This window comes from Protopterus annectens, chromosome 16.part0, assembly GCF_019279795.1.
Source record: "Protopterus annectens isolate FY-2018-M chromosome 16.part0, PAN1.0, whole genome shotgun sequence".
Classification (NCBI taxonomy): Eukaryota; Metazoa; Chordata; order Ceratodontiformes; family Protopteridae; genus Protopterus; species Protopterus annectens.
This window is the reverse complement of record NC_056750.1, coordinates 382,789,072-382,808,347: the sequence shown is the minus strand read 5'-3', so window position 1 is coordinate 382,808,347 and position 19,276 is coordinate 382,789,072. Positions and strand designations below refer to the sequence as shown.

Here is a 19,276-nt window from a genome sequence, read left to right as displayed (position 1 = left end):
GGGCATGACAGAAACCTCAGAAAAGTTCTGGAAAGGACACGTCAAATGACTCTTAAGCTCAATCCACAGACATGCAAATTTAGGCTATGAGAAGTCACTTATGTTGATAATTTATTTACCATTTCAAGCTTATGAAGAGACCATTCTAAGCAAACAGCCACTGTCAAGATGCCAGCTCCAGACAATGTTCAAGCCCTGCAACATTTTCTTGGCATGGTTAACTGCCTAGGCAAGTTCATTCCAGACTTGAGTCAAATATCCACACCACTCAGAGGACTAACATGTAAAGATGTGTCTTGGTCTTGGTTAGAACAGCATCAGAGAGCATTTGATGTCCTGAAACAGAGAACTGGCAGTCCACCTACTCTCAGATACTATGACAGCCACAAGCCAGTTACTCTTTCAGGTGATGCTTCAAAATTTGGTCTTGGTGCAGTCATTCTACAAGAGGGTCAACCTGTTGCTTACACATCCTGAATTCTAAGCCAAGCTGAAATGCAGTATACTCAGATAGAGAAAGAGCTTTTGGCAATTGTGTTTGCATGTTTCAAGTTCCATGATTATGTGTATGGTAAACCTATTCAGATCGAAAGAGATCATCAGCCTTTAGTCACTATCCTGAGAAAGCCTATGCAAACAACTCCAGCCGGATTGCAACATATTATGCTGAGATTGCAAAAGTATCATTTCAATCTTGTCTACAAGTAAGACAAACTTCTTTATCTTGCTAATACGTTATCCAGATCACCCAGAAGTACCACTGAACAGCATGACAATGAGCAATTTAATTTTGAAGTCATGGAAGTGAGAAGTTTTGCTTCTACATGTCTTGATGAGCTGAGAGATCACACAGCTGCAGATCCAGTTTTACAGAAGCTCAATTACCTTCTCAAAGTAGGATGGCCCATCAAAGCAATATAGTTTACCTCAAAAAGTGCAACCTTATTTTCCATACAGAGATGAGAGTTTGTCTGACAATGGTATTGTCATGAAAGGTCCTAAGGTAATTGTTCCAAAGTCTTTGCAACAAGAGTACATCACTATCTTACACTGAGGTCACTCAGGAACAGACTCTACCAAAAGAAGAGCTAGAGGACTAGTATTTTGGCCTTCTATGTCACAAGATATTGAGAGATTACTTTCATCTTGTTCTGTGTGTAACAGTACTAAGCCACATCAACAGAAATAACCACTTCACCTGAACCAGATTTCTGAACTACCTTGGTCGACAGTAGCCACCGACATTTTCGAGTGGAATGGTCAACATTATTTGGAGTTAGACTCTTATTCCAATTGGTTTGAGACTGACCTACCTCCCAATCTAGCATCTACTACTGTCATTACTTACATGAAGCAGCATTTTGCAGTTCATGGATCTCTGCACAAAATTATTTCTTACAACGGCACAGAGTTTACAAGCCAACAGTTCAAAAGATTTGCTGAAGAGTGGGACTTTACTCATGTCATGAGTAGCCCAGAGTATCCTCAGTCAAACAGTTTGGCAGAATGTACAGTTCAAAGTGCAAAGCAGTTACTAGAAAAATCAAAACGAGATAATAGTGATGTTTTCCTAAACCTCTTTAATCTCAGAAACATTCCTCATGATAATCATCTTGGTTCACCTGCTCAGAGACTTCTGTCAAGACAAGCCAGAATGACATTACCAGTTAGCAGTCAATTGCTGATTCCATGTGTCAAGAACAACAGGTCAATGAAAACCAATCTGTTGAAGAAGCATTTAACCCAGAAGACCTACTGCAGTAGGATCAGCAAACCACTCTATCCATTATGAGAGGGAGAAGTGGCAAGGATGCAAACGTCCAAAGGTTATGAGCGGATTGGAGTCATGAAGAATATCTGTCCAGAGCCAAGATTGTACATTGGGGAATCACAAGGAACAGAATTCAGGCAGAATCGGAAGCATTTGACACCAGTGTCCAAACCTGTACCACAGCATATAGCCTTTGAAAAATACTATTTATCTCAGAGTGAGTTGCCCTGTGTTTCAATTTCCAGAAGTTCCAGAAGCTATTTCCATTCCTGTGATGAATCCTGAGAGGATCTGTTCACTGAAACCTGTCCCTGATGCTAAGTCCAGCCTGTTGGTTATATCACAAGATCTGGTCGAGTGTCAAGACCATGTTCTAGATATACAGTGACTTGGACATGAAAGTATGAATCATTTGAGCATTCTGTTTTCTTTTCTGATTGTCTATATTGATGCATGCCTAACTGCAATCTTATTCTGATAAAGGGCAATCTTTTCTTTAAGAAGGAGGATGTAGATCAGTGTGTACATCTGTTTAAGAAACCTCCTGTGGCATGTACTAAGTGTATTGATTACTGAGCACATGCAGGGATAGAGTGCCATTTTGTAGTTAGCTGTTGAGATGTGAACATGTATGTAAGTAAGCTCTGTTTGTTAACTAGTTCATTCATATTTAGATATGCTGCTATCCATCCTGATGTGCTTCTGTGTATTAAAGCATCTAAATAAAACCCAAAGCCTTCTCATTATTTGTATTAGAGACAAATTAACAACAGCTAGACAGATAAAAAATCGTTTCAGTTTGGAGTTGTAACAGTTTCTAGTGGTAGGATTTTTTGCCTCCTAGAGTGCCTGAATTCCATCCTCAGAAATTTCTATAATTCACATTGTCAGGTTGAGCACTTGTTGGGATGAAGCAGAAAGCCCTTCTGTGTGAGCAAGTCTACTTTGTAGGGTAACGTGAGGTGACAGTCCCTGGCTAGCTGAAGAAGAAGGGGGAACCAGGGCTATTTGGGCCATAAAGGAGTTACCAGATAGATTTTTGGTCTGTCCCATTGGATCTTCTATAAAAACTTTAGGATTAGAGGGAGAGGGGAAAAGAAAGAGAGGTACCTCCCTTCCAGCTAGAAAACACGATGTCCATCATCTAGGCCTGGGGATAAGGAGTCTTGGAGCAAAACAGCTTAAGCTGTCTGTTCTGAGTTAAGGACAACAGATCTGTTTGAGGAATATCTCATATGTGGACTTTGTATAGGAAGATCTCTCTATTTAACATATGTTGTCCTTTGATTGGATGGAAACCACCTGAACAGACAGATGTGCCTTTATAGCTGATCCCATGCCAGAAGGGCTAGACTACACAGCTGGTAGGACTTAGGTTCTCATGAACATTATAAAGCCCATCAGGCTTCCTGGCTGGCTGCTGTTGGCTGGGAATCACAAGATATACAAGTGGGTGCAAAATAATCCAAGAAGGTCTCCAAGATGGGGTACAGTTGAAGGCATAGGAGTCATTGCCTTCAACAAGTTATAGTATCTTTTTTGTACCTCAAATACCTGCTTGGATTCCCAATCAAAGTGCTGCATCATTTTAGTTATAGCTTCCCCAAAGTGGATTTCTTCAGTGAGGGAGTCAGGGGACAAAGAGTCCTGCTCAGCAAAGGCAAGATGACCCGGAGAATGAATCTGTGATAAACATGCTAAGGAATCTTCATCAGAATCAGATTCCTTCTCAGTTGATGATTCATGCTCTCTCTTCAGACAGGGGAGAGGTAGTGAAGGAGTTGAAAGGAATGAAGGTGATTTCAGAGGCAAGACTGTCTTTTATTGGCCCTGAGAAAATTCCACTCATTCCTTTTCTTGAGACATCTGAGTAGGAGACAAATCTTTAGTTTTCTGTTTCTTTTTCTTAGAAGTGATGTTTGCTCTAATGAAGCCTAGCAAAATCACAATCCTGGCAGACTTCAAATGTTCCATGCATCTCTTCCCACACAAGGATTTAAGAAATGCCCTCCTGTCCCTCTGAAATGATCACCGTTGGGTCCCCCTTCTCAACCATTTTAGAATGAATAGTTTCTTCAGACGTACAAGAGTATACCAGCCTCTGTCAGGGTTGCAGTTGTGGGTACCTGAAAAGGAGTCAGGTGTACAGTGGATTCCTGCAGCATCTCAACAGGTACATGTAAACCATTCTGAGCAGACTTTTTGTACTTTTTTTTTTTGGTGTGAGCAGGATGTCCTAGGCCAAGAGTACCACCATATTGGTTTGAGCGAGGCACTATAGTCTTCAGCTTTCAAAGTATGTATTTAACAAAGAAAGTCGATAAGTCAGGTTTTAGGAACAAACAACTGACAAATATAACAATTCCTGTAACCATGTTCCACCCCTAGACAAAATAAGCATTTGGAATGGAGGTCCTTATAAGGTATCTGCCTACCTCAGTCACACTTCCCTCTCTTAGCTGTCATTAACAAATCTTACAGTGAAAGTGAAAGAAAAAGAAAAGAAAGTTACCCAAATAGAGCACCTATCTGAATAAGTGTGGGCAATTGTAGCAGCCAACTACAATGCAGAAAGCTGACCAACTGGAGAGAAGATCCTGCCTTTGGACTGGCAGCAAGACAATCTGAGGACCTTATGTTCCTGCATTCACTTATGTACTCCCTACCCTCATGGGCTTAGCTCATACACCAGGCATACAAGCATATGGAAGGTTTATGGCTTTGGTACACCGGCCAAACATCAGGTTACCTCACCGAGATAACCCAATGATATTGGAACACAGCAACAGTGATCTAAGGAAAGACATCATATGTTATGGCACACATTATAGACTATTATTATTTAAAAAGTAATCAGAATTTGGAAGATTTCCTTACTGAGAAGAAATTACTTTCAAAGGGTCCTAGGTTTTTCAGAAAGAGGGTAGTAAATGGAAAACATCTGTAATGCATAACAACTTAGTAGCAAATAGGATAACTACACAACTTCATAAAAGGTACTTGGAAATGGTATAGCTGTAATTTTGTAACATTATAAAAATATGCAGAATTTTGGCACTAGACACACACTAAATGTATTCTAAGGAAGAGAATGCCATTTGATTTACTTATTGTATTGTATGCCTTCATGTGCAAGAAGATAATCATTTTCATGTGGGCAATATGGCTAGAAGCTACAATTAACGGGTTCCCTTCAGAATGACGAAATTCAAAACCCATATGATCACAGACAATATGTTAGAAGTTTTGAAATACCGACATTCTGAATGGGAAATTGCATACAGCGCGGACCGGGAGATTTCCCTTGTTCTCATTGTAGTGCGATCACGGAGTTGGTATATTTAAGTAGGGGGGTGGGGGTGGGGGGGGGGCAAAGCCCCCCCCTGCTATACACAGTTTAATGTGTGTTTTTTTTATTTTTACGAGTCTAGTTCACATTTTCAAACATTCAAATGTTCAATCATATGGTCTCGGCTATATGAATTTTGAACATCTGAGCGTTCGGTTATGTGAAGTAGACCCCAATTAACATACTCATTAACATATTTCTCTATTTAAAATGGTGATAAATGAAATACCTTAACAAAGAAAGTCTGAAGTTATGGCATTATAGGTAATAGCTAAAAATATTTGATGCAACATTTATATGCTTTTAGCCAAGTAGAATAAATGGCAGTGCTGTTATACTGTACATCGGTTAAGTGCCTGAATTTTTTTTTTTATTGCAAAACTATGATTAAAATGTGGCCCTTAGTAGAAATTAAGTATAAAATGTTTTATGGTTACTCTGTGTGTGAAATTGTTGTTAACTATAGAATCTTATGTTTTTCTTTTTTAACTGTATAAATTGAGGTTATCCACAGGAGTACATGCAATATGTACATGTGTGTTTGTGTACATGTGTATGTATGTATGTATATGCCTGTGTGTGTGTGTGTGTGTGTGAGTGAGTGAGTGAGTGAGTGAGTGTGCTTGCATGAGTTTTTATGTATATGTGCACTTGTCCTGTAGTTAACTGCTATCCCAACCAGTTGTGCTTCTGTACCTCAAGCCCACTAAGTGAATAGGCTCCTGCTCCTCTGCAACCCTAAAAAGAATAATGTAGAGAATACAAAATGTATAAAGGTATATTTCTTTAAGTGTTAATGGCTGTAACGGTTGCTGTGTCTTGGCTGTGTAATTCATAATTAGTCATCTTGTTGCTTTCGTAACGCTCTTCATAAGAACAAAAGTTAATCCATTCTTATCTAATGCTTTTTATTATGTCTTTCTCAGTACTGTTATTTGGAATGGTGGTCTTCACAGTAGCGTTCAGTAAAAACATCCTTTGGAGACGCATCATGTTGCTCATTACTACATTTCATGGTAAAGATGTAATAACTCTCATAATTTGCACATGCATTTTCAACCACATGGATGCTGGAAAGTATGGTTTGCCCGGTGTGTTAAATATTGCATGCAATCCCAGTCAACTAATTTTTAATCTGTTGTGTATGAGTGCATGTTAAATTCTTAGCTAGCCATATAAATCAAGTCAGGCAGTTTATTAGACACAAATGAATTCAGTACCTAAGCCTAAATGTGTATCAGTTGCCAAACACAGTTCTTATATACGTTTGAGAAATTTGTATCAGAGCATAACTGTAATACTTGACTCCAAAATTAGGCAGCAATATATAGGAACTCTGATGTTATGTAAGGTTTCAATAGGTTTGTGTCTTTTGGCTTTTCCCGGTTAGGTTTCAATAGGTTATGGTACAGAAAATTTGTTTCTCCACTATTTCCTCCCTCCTCCCATACATCTACAAACTCTCCTATAGCAACTTGCTCCTATTTCAAGGGTATATTTACTTTAGGAGAAATGCCAAATCATTTATGTTTGGAGAGATTATGTATTTATGTATTCATTTTTTGCTATATGTCATGCTTGCCAAGGTTCTTTGAAATATTTGTCTCTACATGCAGCGCATTATGTTTAGTATTTCACAACTGCTTAGACTGATTCCTTATTTTAATGTTTTGGTGCTAATGAGTGCAAATGTTTTCTTTATAACTAAAACATATACAGTAAACTCTCAGTCAACTGGAACTCAAGCTACTGGCACTCTCAAGCAAGTGGTAAAGAATATCGAAGAAATACAGTACCATCTTCATGTTTTCCCCCTGCAGAAAAATACCTTACGTTTTTAGAGTTTTAGAGTTTTTAAAAAGGAAGACAGGAATAAATTCCCTCTCTACCCAACCCGAGAATAAGTCAAACCAAACAAATAGTATAGGGAAGCGTATAAGTCAGGCCTATTTTTAATAGTAACTCTCAAGCAACCAGAAACTACAGTTATCCGGCATCTACCAATCCCCATGGGTGCCGGTTAACCGAGAGTGTACTGTAAGTAGCATGTATGAACTTCTGTTTCATATTCTACTATATATATTGACTGTACAAGCATTATATTAAAGTGAAAGTATCACAGTTAAACTTGACTTCACATATTTATTATTATGCCATGTATAAGCAAGTAGATGTTGGAATTTTCTTACCTTGCTTTAATGGTTATTTTGAAATTCTCAAAGTTTTCATAACCGATGAAATTATTTTCTGGTTCAATGGAAACAGAAAAACTTGGCAGTGCTAGAAACAAAATGAAAAGAAATGCAAAAATGATTAAGTAAAGTAACTTTTAACTTTTTTTATAAAAGAGAAATAAGATCTCTGAAAATGAAAGTAACAGCTTGCTAGCAGCATGCACTGCTGAAAATTATCAGCAATATCTTAAAAATGAAAACAAGTTTTTCCAAAAAAAAAAAAAAACAGAAAAGGGTCAGATGCTAAAATGTATTACTAAATATACAAAATTTGTATTTGTGTTGGTATATGCCTGTATATGTGTGGGTATATATGTATATGTATATATATATATATATATATATATATATATATATATATATATATATATATATATATATATTGTGTGTGTGTGTGTGTGTGTGTGTGTGTGTGTGTGTGTGTGTGTGTGTGTGTGTGTGTGTGTGTGTGTGTGTGTGTGTGTGTGTGTACCTAGATCTAGATCTATATATGTGTGTATGTATGTGTGGGTGTGTGAGATAAAGAAATTGACAGTGGAACCTTGTAAAATTTAAATAAATATCTAGCCATGCAGTATAGACTCATAAGGAATGGAATTATGTGATGGAACCAAAGAATATCACTTAAACAATGACATCCTCATTCTGCTGTAGCTGGCAGCTGCAAATGCTTTAGCTCATTGTCAGGAAGAGGATACTGCAAGACCAAAGCATGACCACTACCACAAGATTCTCAGAAGAAATCAGGGCATGATTCAGAAAATATTCCATACATACTACTCAAAATGCCTTGGCAACAACTGCATCTTGTCCTAAAATAGGAGCCTGCCATCAAAAATCAGTACACGAATGTGCACTTTAGATACAACTCTGTTCTCATAAATAATATATGGGTCAAACACTCATTAAGTGCCATGAATAGCTGAGGTCTACATTGCAGAAGTGTTGAGATTCAGACAATTACATTTCACCGATGGACAGATACTATTCATGTCAGCTGCTGAGGAGCTGGCAGTCACCCTATGCTCCTATGAGATAAAGTAGTATAACTACAGATCATCTGCACAGGGCTTATAACAGCAGGCCTTTCCACTTAATGGTATCTCCTATATATACAAGTAAAAACAGACCTAATAAAATGCCGTGGAATCATGCAGTCCAGAGAGTAGAAGGACGATGCCATAATAAGACATGCGACCCTCTGCAACCACCCCAAAATGACAGAGGCATACCAATCCAGAACATTAGGAGAGATACCATATTATATCAGAATTCAAATAGCTTCTCCAGTGGCATAGAAGGATAAAGCCTTGAGTGTTGTACAGATGAACAGAGTTTATTTAGCAATTCAGGCACTTGATGAAGCCAGCAGAGTAGAATGGGCATGGCCGTCCTGGGAGGGAAGATGACTAGTTGGCCATGCCAACAGCTCTGGATAGACAGACCTCATACTAGAGGATGGAGGGCATGCCTTGAGATGGGGTGGCCACCCTTGAACAAGGCATGGATGGGCCATCCAAGCTGGGGATTGTGGTCCTTGCCTGTGTGTGGGAAGGAGCATGCACATGTGGGTCATGGGAAATAAGTGGTCCTAGCTCCTATGTCAGGATGAAGGAAAATGAGTTAGGCCATACAAACTGCCTTAAGTTGCCATCATGCCAGTGAGGATGCAACTTCCCTGATGTCTACCAAGATGATAGCTCCTCTGGATGACCTTTGTCCCACAGGATCTAGTATCCCCAAAAATAGGTTCAAGTCCAAGTGGGAGGAGGCTTAATGGTTGGTATGGCAGAAGGAGCAAAAATACATATTTATTTATTTGTGTGTGTTCACCAGGAAAGACCAGTTGGGCCAGAAGCCCCTTTTTAGTGAAGGCATGGGAAGAAAAGCTCCAGTGAAGAAACTTAGTAGAATATGATGACTAGACAACATGTTACAGAATACAATCATAGACTTAGTGAAGAATTTTTAAGTAGTAATAGTTAACATTACTATAATACAAGGTATAACCAAGAACAAAAATATCTGCCTATAGTCTTTTAATATAGAACTTTTAACTAACAAAATACTAGAATTTATTTATATTGCATAATATATATATATATATATATATATATATATATATATATATATATATATACACACACACACACACACACACACACACACACACATATATATATATATATGTGTGTGTGTGTGTGTATATAGATATATTTATATATATATATATGTATATGTATATATATATGTGTGTGTGTGGGTGTGTGTGTGTATATATATATATATATATATATATATATATATATATATATATATATGATCTACTACTTTTGATCAACAGCACATTTGATCGAAACTCAAACTCATTTGATCAACAGCACATTTGATAAAAAAAACAGTATTCATGGCAATTAACAGGGATATGTCCACCTCCCCAAAGTCGTGCGACCTCGGAGTTGATATATAAAGGTGGGGGGGTGGGGGGCACAGCCCCCCACATAATTTCCTTTAAAAGAAGAAAATAAAAGAAAATGTATATATTTTAAACAAAAATAGGTGGGGGGCTTCACCCCCCCACACACCCCCCTACCTTTATATATCAACTCCAGGGTCGCACGACTTTGGGGAGGGGGACAAATCCCTGTTAATTGCCATGAATACTGGTTTTCGATCAAATGTGCTGTTGACGAAATGAGTTTTGATCAAATGTGCCGTCGATCAAAAGTAGTAGATCCATATATATATATATATATATATATATATATACATATATATATATATATATATATATATATATATATATATACACACACACACATATATATATATATATATATATATATATATATATATATATATATATATATATATGATAGTATATATTAAACCACAACAAAAGACGTATAAAGAAAAAACAAATTATAACAGCGGCTTTATTGTGTAAAAATCCCTAGAGCCTCAGAAGAGCCTTCAGGGGTAATGAAACCAATAACACAAGCAACAGTATATATAGGAAAAATTACTTAAACTAATCAAAAAATTAGTTAATCCAAAACTTCCAACTCACTTCTGTATTAAGACTATTAGGTTTCAATGTCCTAAATTTAAGGATACAGACACTCTCTTTTTGTAATAAAAGCTAATTTAAGTCTATACCACCCACAAATATATGTTTGACTTGAAGTAAAATTGAAACTTTTAATAAAGATAGGTCACCTGTGTGATGTAATTAAAAATGTTCAGCCACAGGACTTTCTTTTTTCCTCATTTTAATGTCTCTTAGGTGCTCACATATCCTATGTTTTAATCTTCTCTTGGTTTTTCCAGTGCAAAAAAGATCACAAGTACACCTGAGAACATATATTACAAACTTGGAATGACACACAAAAAATTTGTTATATCAACCTTAACACCATTGATGGAATCAAAATTATTAAGTACCACATTGCAGCAGCTGCAATGGCCACATGCAAAGGTACCACATTTATATGGTAGAGGATATATTCATTCATATGCAGTATATATATGTATATATATATATATATATATATATATATATATATATATATATATATATATATATATATATATAAATAACTGCAAATCAGTCTATCAGCAAAACGTTGTCCCTTTTTGTAAGAGACCTACTGATACTACCTTTAAGCAAAGGGTTTGAACATAAAAATGTCCAAAATTTATAAACCATTTTACTTTGCAACAAAAAAAATAAATAAATATTTTTTTCTCATATAAACATATTCCATCTGAGCAAATTTGATACAACATTCCCTTGTTCATTGTTACATCCTGAGAGCGACTAGAAACTCTAGAATAACCCCTCTCAGCAAACATGTTGAGAAGACGATTAATTTCTAAGAGGAAACTTTTCTACTAGAACGAAGTCTTTTAACCCTAAGCAGTTCCCCATAAGGCAAACATTTAATGGTATGGGGAGGATGACAGCTATCTGCATGTAAATATTCATTAGCAGAAGTAGATTTTCTAAATACTCTAGAATCAGTCTTTCTATTGTGCAGAAAAAAAGAGTTATACCTAAATAATCCACAGACTCTGTGAAAACAGACCCAAAAAACTCAAAACCATAACTTTTTATATTTAATCATCAGTGAAATCGAACTCATGTTGAAACCCACCAGAAGAAATAAACAACAAATCATCAATATAATGAAAATACCTGCACACGTATGTTCAGTAAAAATCATGACAATAAATGTAATCCTCTTCAAGTGCCTCCATGACTAAGTTACCATAACTAAAGGCAAAAATGACCATACCTATTTTTAATGGTATATATGATCATTAAAGGCAAAAAAGTTGTTAGATAAAAATTTGACTAAATCAATAATATAGAAAGAAGAAGGGCTCTGTTTTAAAAACTTAATAATGGACCAAATACCATTAAAGTGTCTGGCAGAAGTGTACAGACTTTTAACATCTAAGGTTACTTAATACGGGCCACGTGTTCAAGACAAACCTTTAACTTATCAAAAAAAATCAAAAGAATCATGATGTAACAAGGCAAAGATGTAGATTTTTGTGTCAGATAATAATAACTATTCCCACAATTCGGAATAAAAAAACCCTTGACAGAAACCAAGGGGCATCCAGGTGGATTGTGAATATTCTTGTAGATTTTAGATAAACAATACAAATGACAGTCTGCCATTTTGTAAAAATAGTTTATTTTTACCTCATTAGCTGTAAAATACCCTAAATGCACACCTTTCTCAACTATTTTTTAACACATTTTGAATAAGATAGTATTGTTCACAAAAGAAATTTCATATGTAGAAATATCATTCAAGTGTTCAAGACATGTAGTGTAATACCGATATATATTCAGGAAAACAAATTCCTGCCTTTATCTGTTGATTTAAAAAGTTACTCACTGCATTTCTGCAAATTTTTCAGAGCATCCCATTGTAGTTTAGTAAGATTAAATGCAGTGAACAAATGTCGATTTTTTAAAAATTCCCCACAAGTTGTTCCACCTGAAAATATGTCACAGACAGATATATTTAATAACATATTAAATGTTACATCGTTTAATTAAATATTTTGTATATATTCTGTTGTTTGTGTTATTGGTTATATCATAGTATATAATGGCTTTAGGAAATATTCAATATACGGTATGCAGATAAGTAGATTACTATAGTGGCAAGGTGAAAGGAAATGCTGTTAAGCCAGTGAGAATTTAGATAAGAGGGTAAGTGCAGTTGCAGAGCCATGGGTCTAGCAAGAAGATGTTTAGGATGGATTTGAAGAGATGCCAGGGTATTAATAAGTGGTGAATGGAGAGAATAATGATACATTAAAAAACTGAAATTAAACTAAACTGATATCATGTTCCACCACTTCAGAAGCTAAGGTCTGCCCACTAAGGACCAGAACATTATGGTAATATTTATCCTTAGTTTTCAGGAAGTCAATCACCACACTTTTTTTTAACAAGAAACATCTGTATTGAATTATCCCTTATGACATAGGCAATCATACATTTATATAAATGAAAACAAACTATATTGACATGTTTTCAGTTGCAAACATTACATATCACATGTAATGTAATATAACGTCATTGGCATTTGAACATTACATAGATCATTCAATTCCTACCTTCCCTTTAAACCTCAGTCCTCCTTCAAAACATTATTTTGCATGCATTGTTCCCACCACAGTTCCTGTTTTATGTAATTTGTTCCTACCCTTTTTTAAATATCCTACTTACAGCTCTTTTATATGTGTTACTATATTCTCTGCTGATAGTGGTGATTTAGACCTTGATTTCCATTGTGTAGTAATTGTTTTTTGGCAGCCACCAGAAATAAACTCAGCAAGGCCTTACTATGGCTACGAAATTCCAATTTTGTATCACAGGTAAAAAAAAATAATTTCCTTAGGTACACCTATTCACTCACCAAGTATATCTGACAGAGTAGTTTGAAGGGAATTTTTAAAGCTTGCTAACTCATTACACTTCCAAAAATAGATTACCGATTACCTCTTTCTTCACCATCACCCCCCCCCCAACATCTGCAGTCTATCTGACATAACATTTTTTTAAAGTCTGCTTAGAGTATAAAAATACCTATGCAAATACTTCCTAGCACAAATCCTAATTTTTTTAGACTTTGTTACATATTTGGGAGGCATACATATAAACTTCTATTATTTCTTTGTAAATCACTTATCTATTCTTTCTTCCCAATCCATTCTAACCTCCTCTGATTGATTCCTATTGTTATCATGCAATATTTTCTATCCCCTACTAATTATCCCTTTTTAAAAGCAGTGTCTGTTCTAGATTTTACTAAAAACTCAGTGTTGGTCTTTAACTTAGGATCACCCTATTCCTATCTGTTTGTCAATATTCTGATATCAATCCTTGATAGGTCATGCAATCTCTAGCCAGCAGTCCAAATGTATTCTTGGCCTCTTCCCATTCTATACCTTTCCTCTCCAATTACTCGCTGCCAATACCTTGGTTCCTTTGCCAGTTTTCTCCAATAAATTACAGCCCGTTCTTGCCTACTCTCTGAACCCCTAATTGCAGTCATCCCTGTCAGCAGAATCTCCTTCTTTCATTCCCATGTCGTCTTAGTTCTTGCAAGTGCTTTTTGTATATTCTAAGGTGTTACAATAAATTCCAAAAGCTGCCAGGCGGTGAATCCCAAAGAAAACTTCCTTTTATTGACACAAATACAGGCTTAAGCGCTTTCGGCCATGAAAATGGCCTTCATCAGAAACACCCTTAATCCCAATGGCAAACACTTAAATACCCTTCAGTGAAAAAAAATTACTATTCAATTAACCAATTAATATATTTTATACAAATAACATAAATAACAAACTAAAAACACTACTATAAGACACTTATAAAAACTGCAATTCTACTTACATTTATTATATTTTGCTTTTCTACGTAAAACAACTTTATGATCTACCCAACTGTTGAGACCAAGTTTGTTATAAGCATTGTGCAGAATCTGCCATTTGAGCTCTTTATATTCAAGCTCTCCTTCTTTGTCCCATTTGAAATCAGGAGAAACATAGTATATTACAGAAAACAAATACTTTGAACATTTGGGACATTCTAATGTATGTTTAAACAATGCATTATTGTAATCTTTCTTTTTTATTCCATAATAATGTTTATAAATTCTCCTTCTCAGTGATCTATTGTTTTTTCCTGTGCAGAAGGAATAACATGCTAGGCACTTTGCCATGTATACCACAAATTCTGAACTGCATGTAAACCTGCCTAGCACTATAATGTTTTTTTCATAAGTACTTACTTTTACATAAGGTCCTTCTGCTATAAATCTGCACTCTTTGCAGTCTAAACACTTATGCATACCCTTAACTCTACTATTACTGGGCATGTTTATTTTCTAAAATCCCTTTAAAATTCCTAGCCCTTTTGTTAATGTATATGGGTTCTTCTCCCACTGCAGCCTTAACTTATTTATTTTCTGCTAAAATCCTCCAGTTATTATTAATAATATACCCAACTGAACACACCAAATTACTAGGAGTGGAAATAGACAATAAACTAAAATTTGACATTCACATATCTATGACCATAAAAAAAGTCCACAAAAAACTAGGAGCGTTATACAGAAATAAGCAACTTCTCACCAAAGCAGCAAATATTTCAATAGCAAATTCCCACCTTATCTCCACCCTACTTTATGCCTCTCCAATATATACCAACCTAAGGCAATGAGATCTAAACAAGCTAGAGACCTACTACAACAAAATCGCCAGATTCGCCACAGGGGCATCCTACCGTAGTCACCACTGTCTCTCACTTGCTGAACTGGGCTGTCTTGAACTCCCTCACCTCCTTCAATGGTATCAACTCTCACTCACCCACAAACTAGTAAACCATCCACTAAATGACCCATCCCTCCAGAATCTACTCCAACCCTATCTTACCACCAGACCACTAAGATCCAGCAACAAACATCACTTACAGATCACTAAAGCCAATAACTCTGCTGGTGAAGCATTATTCTCTTGCACCATATCCAAATTATGGAACTCCCTCCCACCCACAATTACCTCCATACCATCATGCACCCACTTCAAAACTTTACTAAAAGTGCACCTAAAAACATGCTGGCTATGCCCTTGCAACTCCCACTCTAATATCACCCACCCCATCCAACCACTACCTTTCTTTCCACTCCACTAACTACCTTGATTATAGCAAGCTCAGATGCTCATAAGCCTAGTACTTATTATACAGCAGGAACTTCTTGTTGTAGCATTTCTTAATGTCTGTTATGTACTTCACAGATAAAGATTTTAGCTGTCTACTGATGTACTATGTTCTTCATCTGTAAATATGTTGTAAACAATTGCTATGTAAATTTTTAATCACTAGGTAATCCAATGTAACTACTGTCTGTTTATTTTAACTGTGGAGCTTTTCTCCCCGGGCCTCCGCTGAAAATGGACCTACGTCCAGTCGGACACTCCCGGTCAACAAATATAAATAAATAAATTAATTTCTTTGATAGCTTCGCTGTCCACTGTGAGGATTAAGGGCATAGCTGCTTGCCAATTCTTATCCTGCTTTACCCTTTCTTCTCCTTCCCTAGTCTCTTTTCTTGCACCTTCCATTCCTAATAAGTTTCTAACTATCTTACTGGGATATCCCCTGTGCTTGAACCTCTCATGTAATTCTCCCACAAATCTATTTTGCTAGCATCACTTGTGAGTCTCTCTACCCTAATCAGCTGCCCCTTCACTATATTATGTTTGATGTACATAGGGTGCATGCTAGTGTAATGAAGTAATCTATTGCTAGCCACATTCTTGTAACTTATAACTGTACTTAATATCGGTTGTCCTTGTTCCTTGATGATGTCTAAATCTAAATAACTAATCCTGAAAAAATTATATTCCAATGAAAATTTAAAAAACTAGTACTATCATTCATTTCTTTAACAAAATCCTTTAAATTACCTTCTGTGCCCTTCCACACAAAAAACAAATCATCAATAAATCTGTAATAACATAAAAGATTGTTGTACCCTGCTATGTGGGGCAAGAGATTGGTCTCCCAGTAAGTCATAACTAAGCTAGCTTAATTGGGTGCCATCCTTGCCTCCATAGCTACTCCCCTTGCCTGTAAAAATAATTAATTTTCAAAAGTGAAAAAAATATAAGATAGAATGTGTTCTATGCTTTCCTAAATAAACTTACTTTCCCCTACTTCAAATTGCTGACTTTCAACTAACATATAATCTGCCCATTCCAAACCTTTTTCATGAGGGATGCAGGTGTCCAAGGATTGCACATCTGTTGTAACTAATATGTCATCTTTGTCTATCTCTAAATTTCTTATTTTATCCAAAAATATTTTGAGTCTCTAATAAATTACTTGGTTCCTTGTGCCAACCTTAATAGGGCTCTATCAACAAATTTACATAGGGGCTCTAACTTGAATGCCCTGGCTGCAACAATTGGTCTATATGGCAGATTCTGCTCATTTTTATGCAGTTTGGCTATTCCAAATAAACACCCAACCTTGGGTTTGTTCACCTGAAAAAATTCAAACATAATCTCCAAAATAACCCCTTTGTCCAGTTGATCCACCAACCATGCATCAATATATCTATATGCTTTATTTATTTCCAACTTTGTCACTTTTTTGTATGAATGCACATCCTTTAAAAGCTCATATACACCATTGAAATAATCAGCTGTACTTACCACCACCATAGACCCCCCCCCCTTTGTCTGCTCTCATGATTCTGATGGAAGAATCACTTTTTAAGGCTTCAAAACTTTCTCTTTGCTTCTTTTTTAAATTGTGATACTTTCCTTTGCTTTTTTGTTGCAACAAACTTCTAATTTCTACTTCACAAATATCTTCAAAGGATTTTAATAGTAGCATGCAGCAGTGGGTTAAACACACTTGGTACTTTAAATTCACTCTTTACGTATTCCTGTTCTTGACCAAATAACAGTTTTAAATTTAACTTGCGTGTGAAATCTTTCAAGTCTATAATAGTTTTAACTATATCAGACCTCCCCGATGGAATAAATGAAAGACCTTTACTTAAAACTTGTTTTTCATGTATTGTTAACTGTTCATTCGACAAATTGAGTATTTTAAATGTCTTAGGCATTACCTGGCTTGCCTGTTCAACTGCCGGTTGTTCTCTCTCTGGAAAAGTGGATAAATCCCTGCCTGGTTCGACTATTCCACCACCATTCACCAGGTTCTGATGCTGGAATGTTTCTGCCTCTCTGCTCTGGTGTTGGACTTATATGTCTGCTGGCTTCTCCCTGGTTGATTTTGCTTGCATCTCCTCTCTTCTATTCTCTTGGAGCATCTGGGAGATAAAAAACTACCATTTCCCTGCTGCTTTTGTTGATTATCATCTTGCACTTCACTATCACTGAATGCTTGCCCCACAAACTGTTCAACAGTTACTTGTGTTGAGGTATTTCCCCTGAAAGCCTCTTCCACTTCCTGTCTAGCATTTAAGGTGGTACTGCCAGTGTTCTCATTATATGTGATGCAATGTCTATTGATGTTCTTCTCTTTTTTAAGTTTTAAAAAAGAACTCAACTTTTCTATCTTATCTTGCATTTTATTCATGAAATCTTGAATTTCTTAAACTGGAACTGCCAAAGTTAATTTGTCCAGTAAACCTTCAATCCACTTGCCCGGTTTCTTTTCTTCTTCTTCCTGATGTTCCTTAAGAAGCTCTACTAACTTTAAGCCGGTTTCTTCATATACCTGGTTCCATTTATTTAAAAATGTTGATCCAAATATGCCACTTGGTTTGTTGTTGACTTTTAGGCCCTTCGGCACTCTTTGTACTTCCAAACAAAACTTAAAATAGGCAATGTCCCATTGTAAGCATTTATGTTTATTCAGTGACAATTCCAAGTCCTTGAATAACCAGTCTTTATTCAAATAAACCCTTGGCATGCTCTCTGGAACCAAAAATACTTCTGCCTGTTCTGCTGGATTAATAACTGGTCGGGTCATGATATTTTTGACCAATTTTCTCCATTTATTGCTGTTTCCATTGTTGCTTGGTTTATAAGGCAATTCAATGTATTCTTGCCTTGCCAAGTCTGGAGTATCCTTAGGATAATGATGTATAGTGAGATTTAATGTCTCTTCCCCCTCTTCTTTCCATTGGCAGCAAGGTGAAGCATGTTTCAGTAAAATATAGCACCAATGAAAAACAAACTGAAAATATGCCTCTGTACAAGTGAAGGTTCAAAGTTAAATATACAAAAAGCACTTGCAAGGTGTTGCAATAAATTCCAAACGCTACCAGGTGGTGAATCCCAAAGAAAACTTCCTTTTATTAACACAAATACAGGCTTAAGTGCTTTCAGCCATGAAAATGGCCTTCATCAGAAACACCCATAATCCTATAATCCCAATGGCAAATACTTAAATACCCCTCAGTGAAAAAAATTACTATTCAATTAACCAATTAATATATTTTATACAAATAACATAAATAAACTAAAAACACTACTATAAGACACTTATAAAAACTGCAATTCTACTTGCATTTATTATATTTTGCTTTTCTACGTAAAGCAACTTTATAATTCGCCCCACTGTTGAGAAAAGGTTTGTTATAAGCATTGAGCAGAATCTGCCATTTGAGCTCTTTATATTCAAGCATTCCTTCTTTGTCCCCATTGAAATCAGGAGAAACATAGTCTATTACCGAAAACAAAAACTTTGAACACTTGGGACATTCTAATGTATGTTTAAACGGTGCATTATCTTTTAGCCATTAAAAGAAAAAATATTCTGTTTTTATTGTCCCTTATCATATTGTCTGCATAGAAACATGATAACTACATACACAGTTGCCTTCAACTACAAGTTTCTCATGTTGCACT

General features: G+C 36.0%; 1 protein-coding gene across 1 annotated transcript in view; it reads right to left on the bottom strand.

Moving 5' to 3' along the window:
• C5 (complement C5) overlaps nt 1–19,276 on the bottom strand; it is a 1,726,304-nt gene that overhangs the window by 1,490,079 nt on the left and 216,949 nt on the right. Inside the window, exon 7 of the mRNA XM_044057986.1 lies at nt 7,310–7,400. Within this exon, the coding sequence (XP_043913921.1) occupies nt 7,310–7,400 (91 nt within the window). The remainder of the gene's footprint in view (nt 1–7,309; nt 7,401–19,276) is intronic.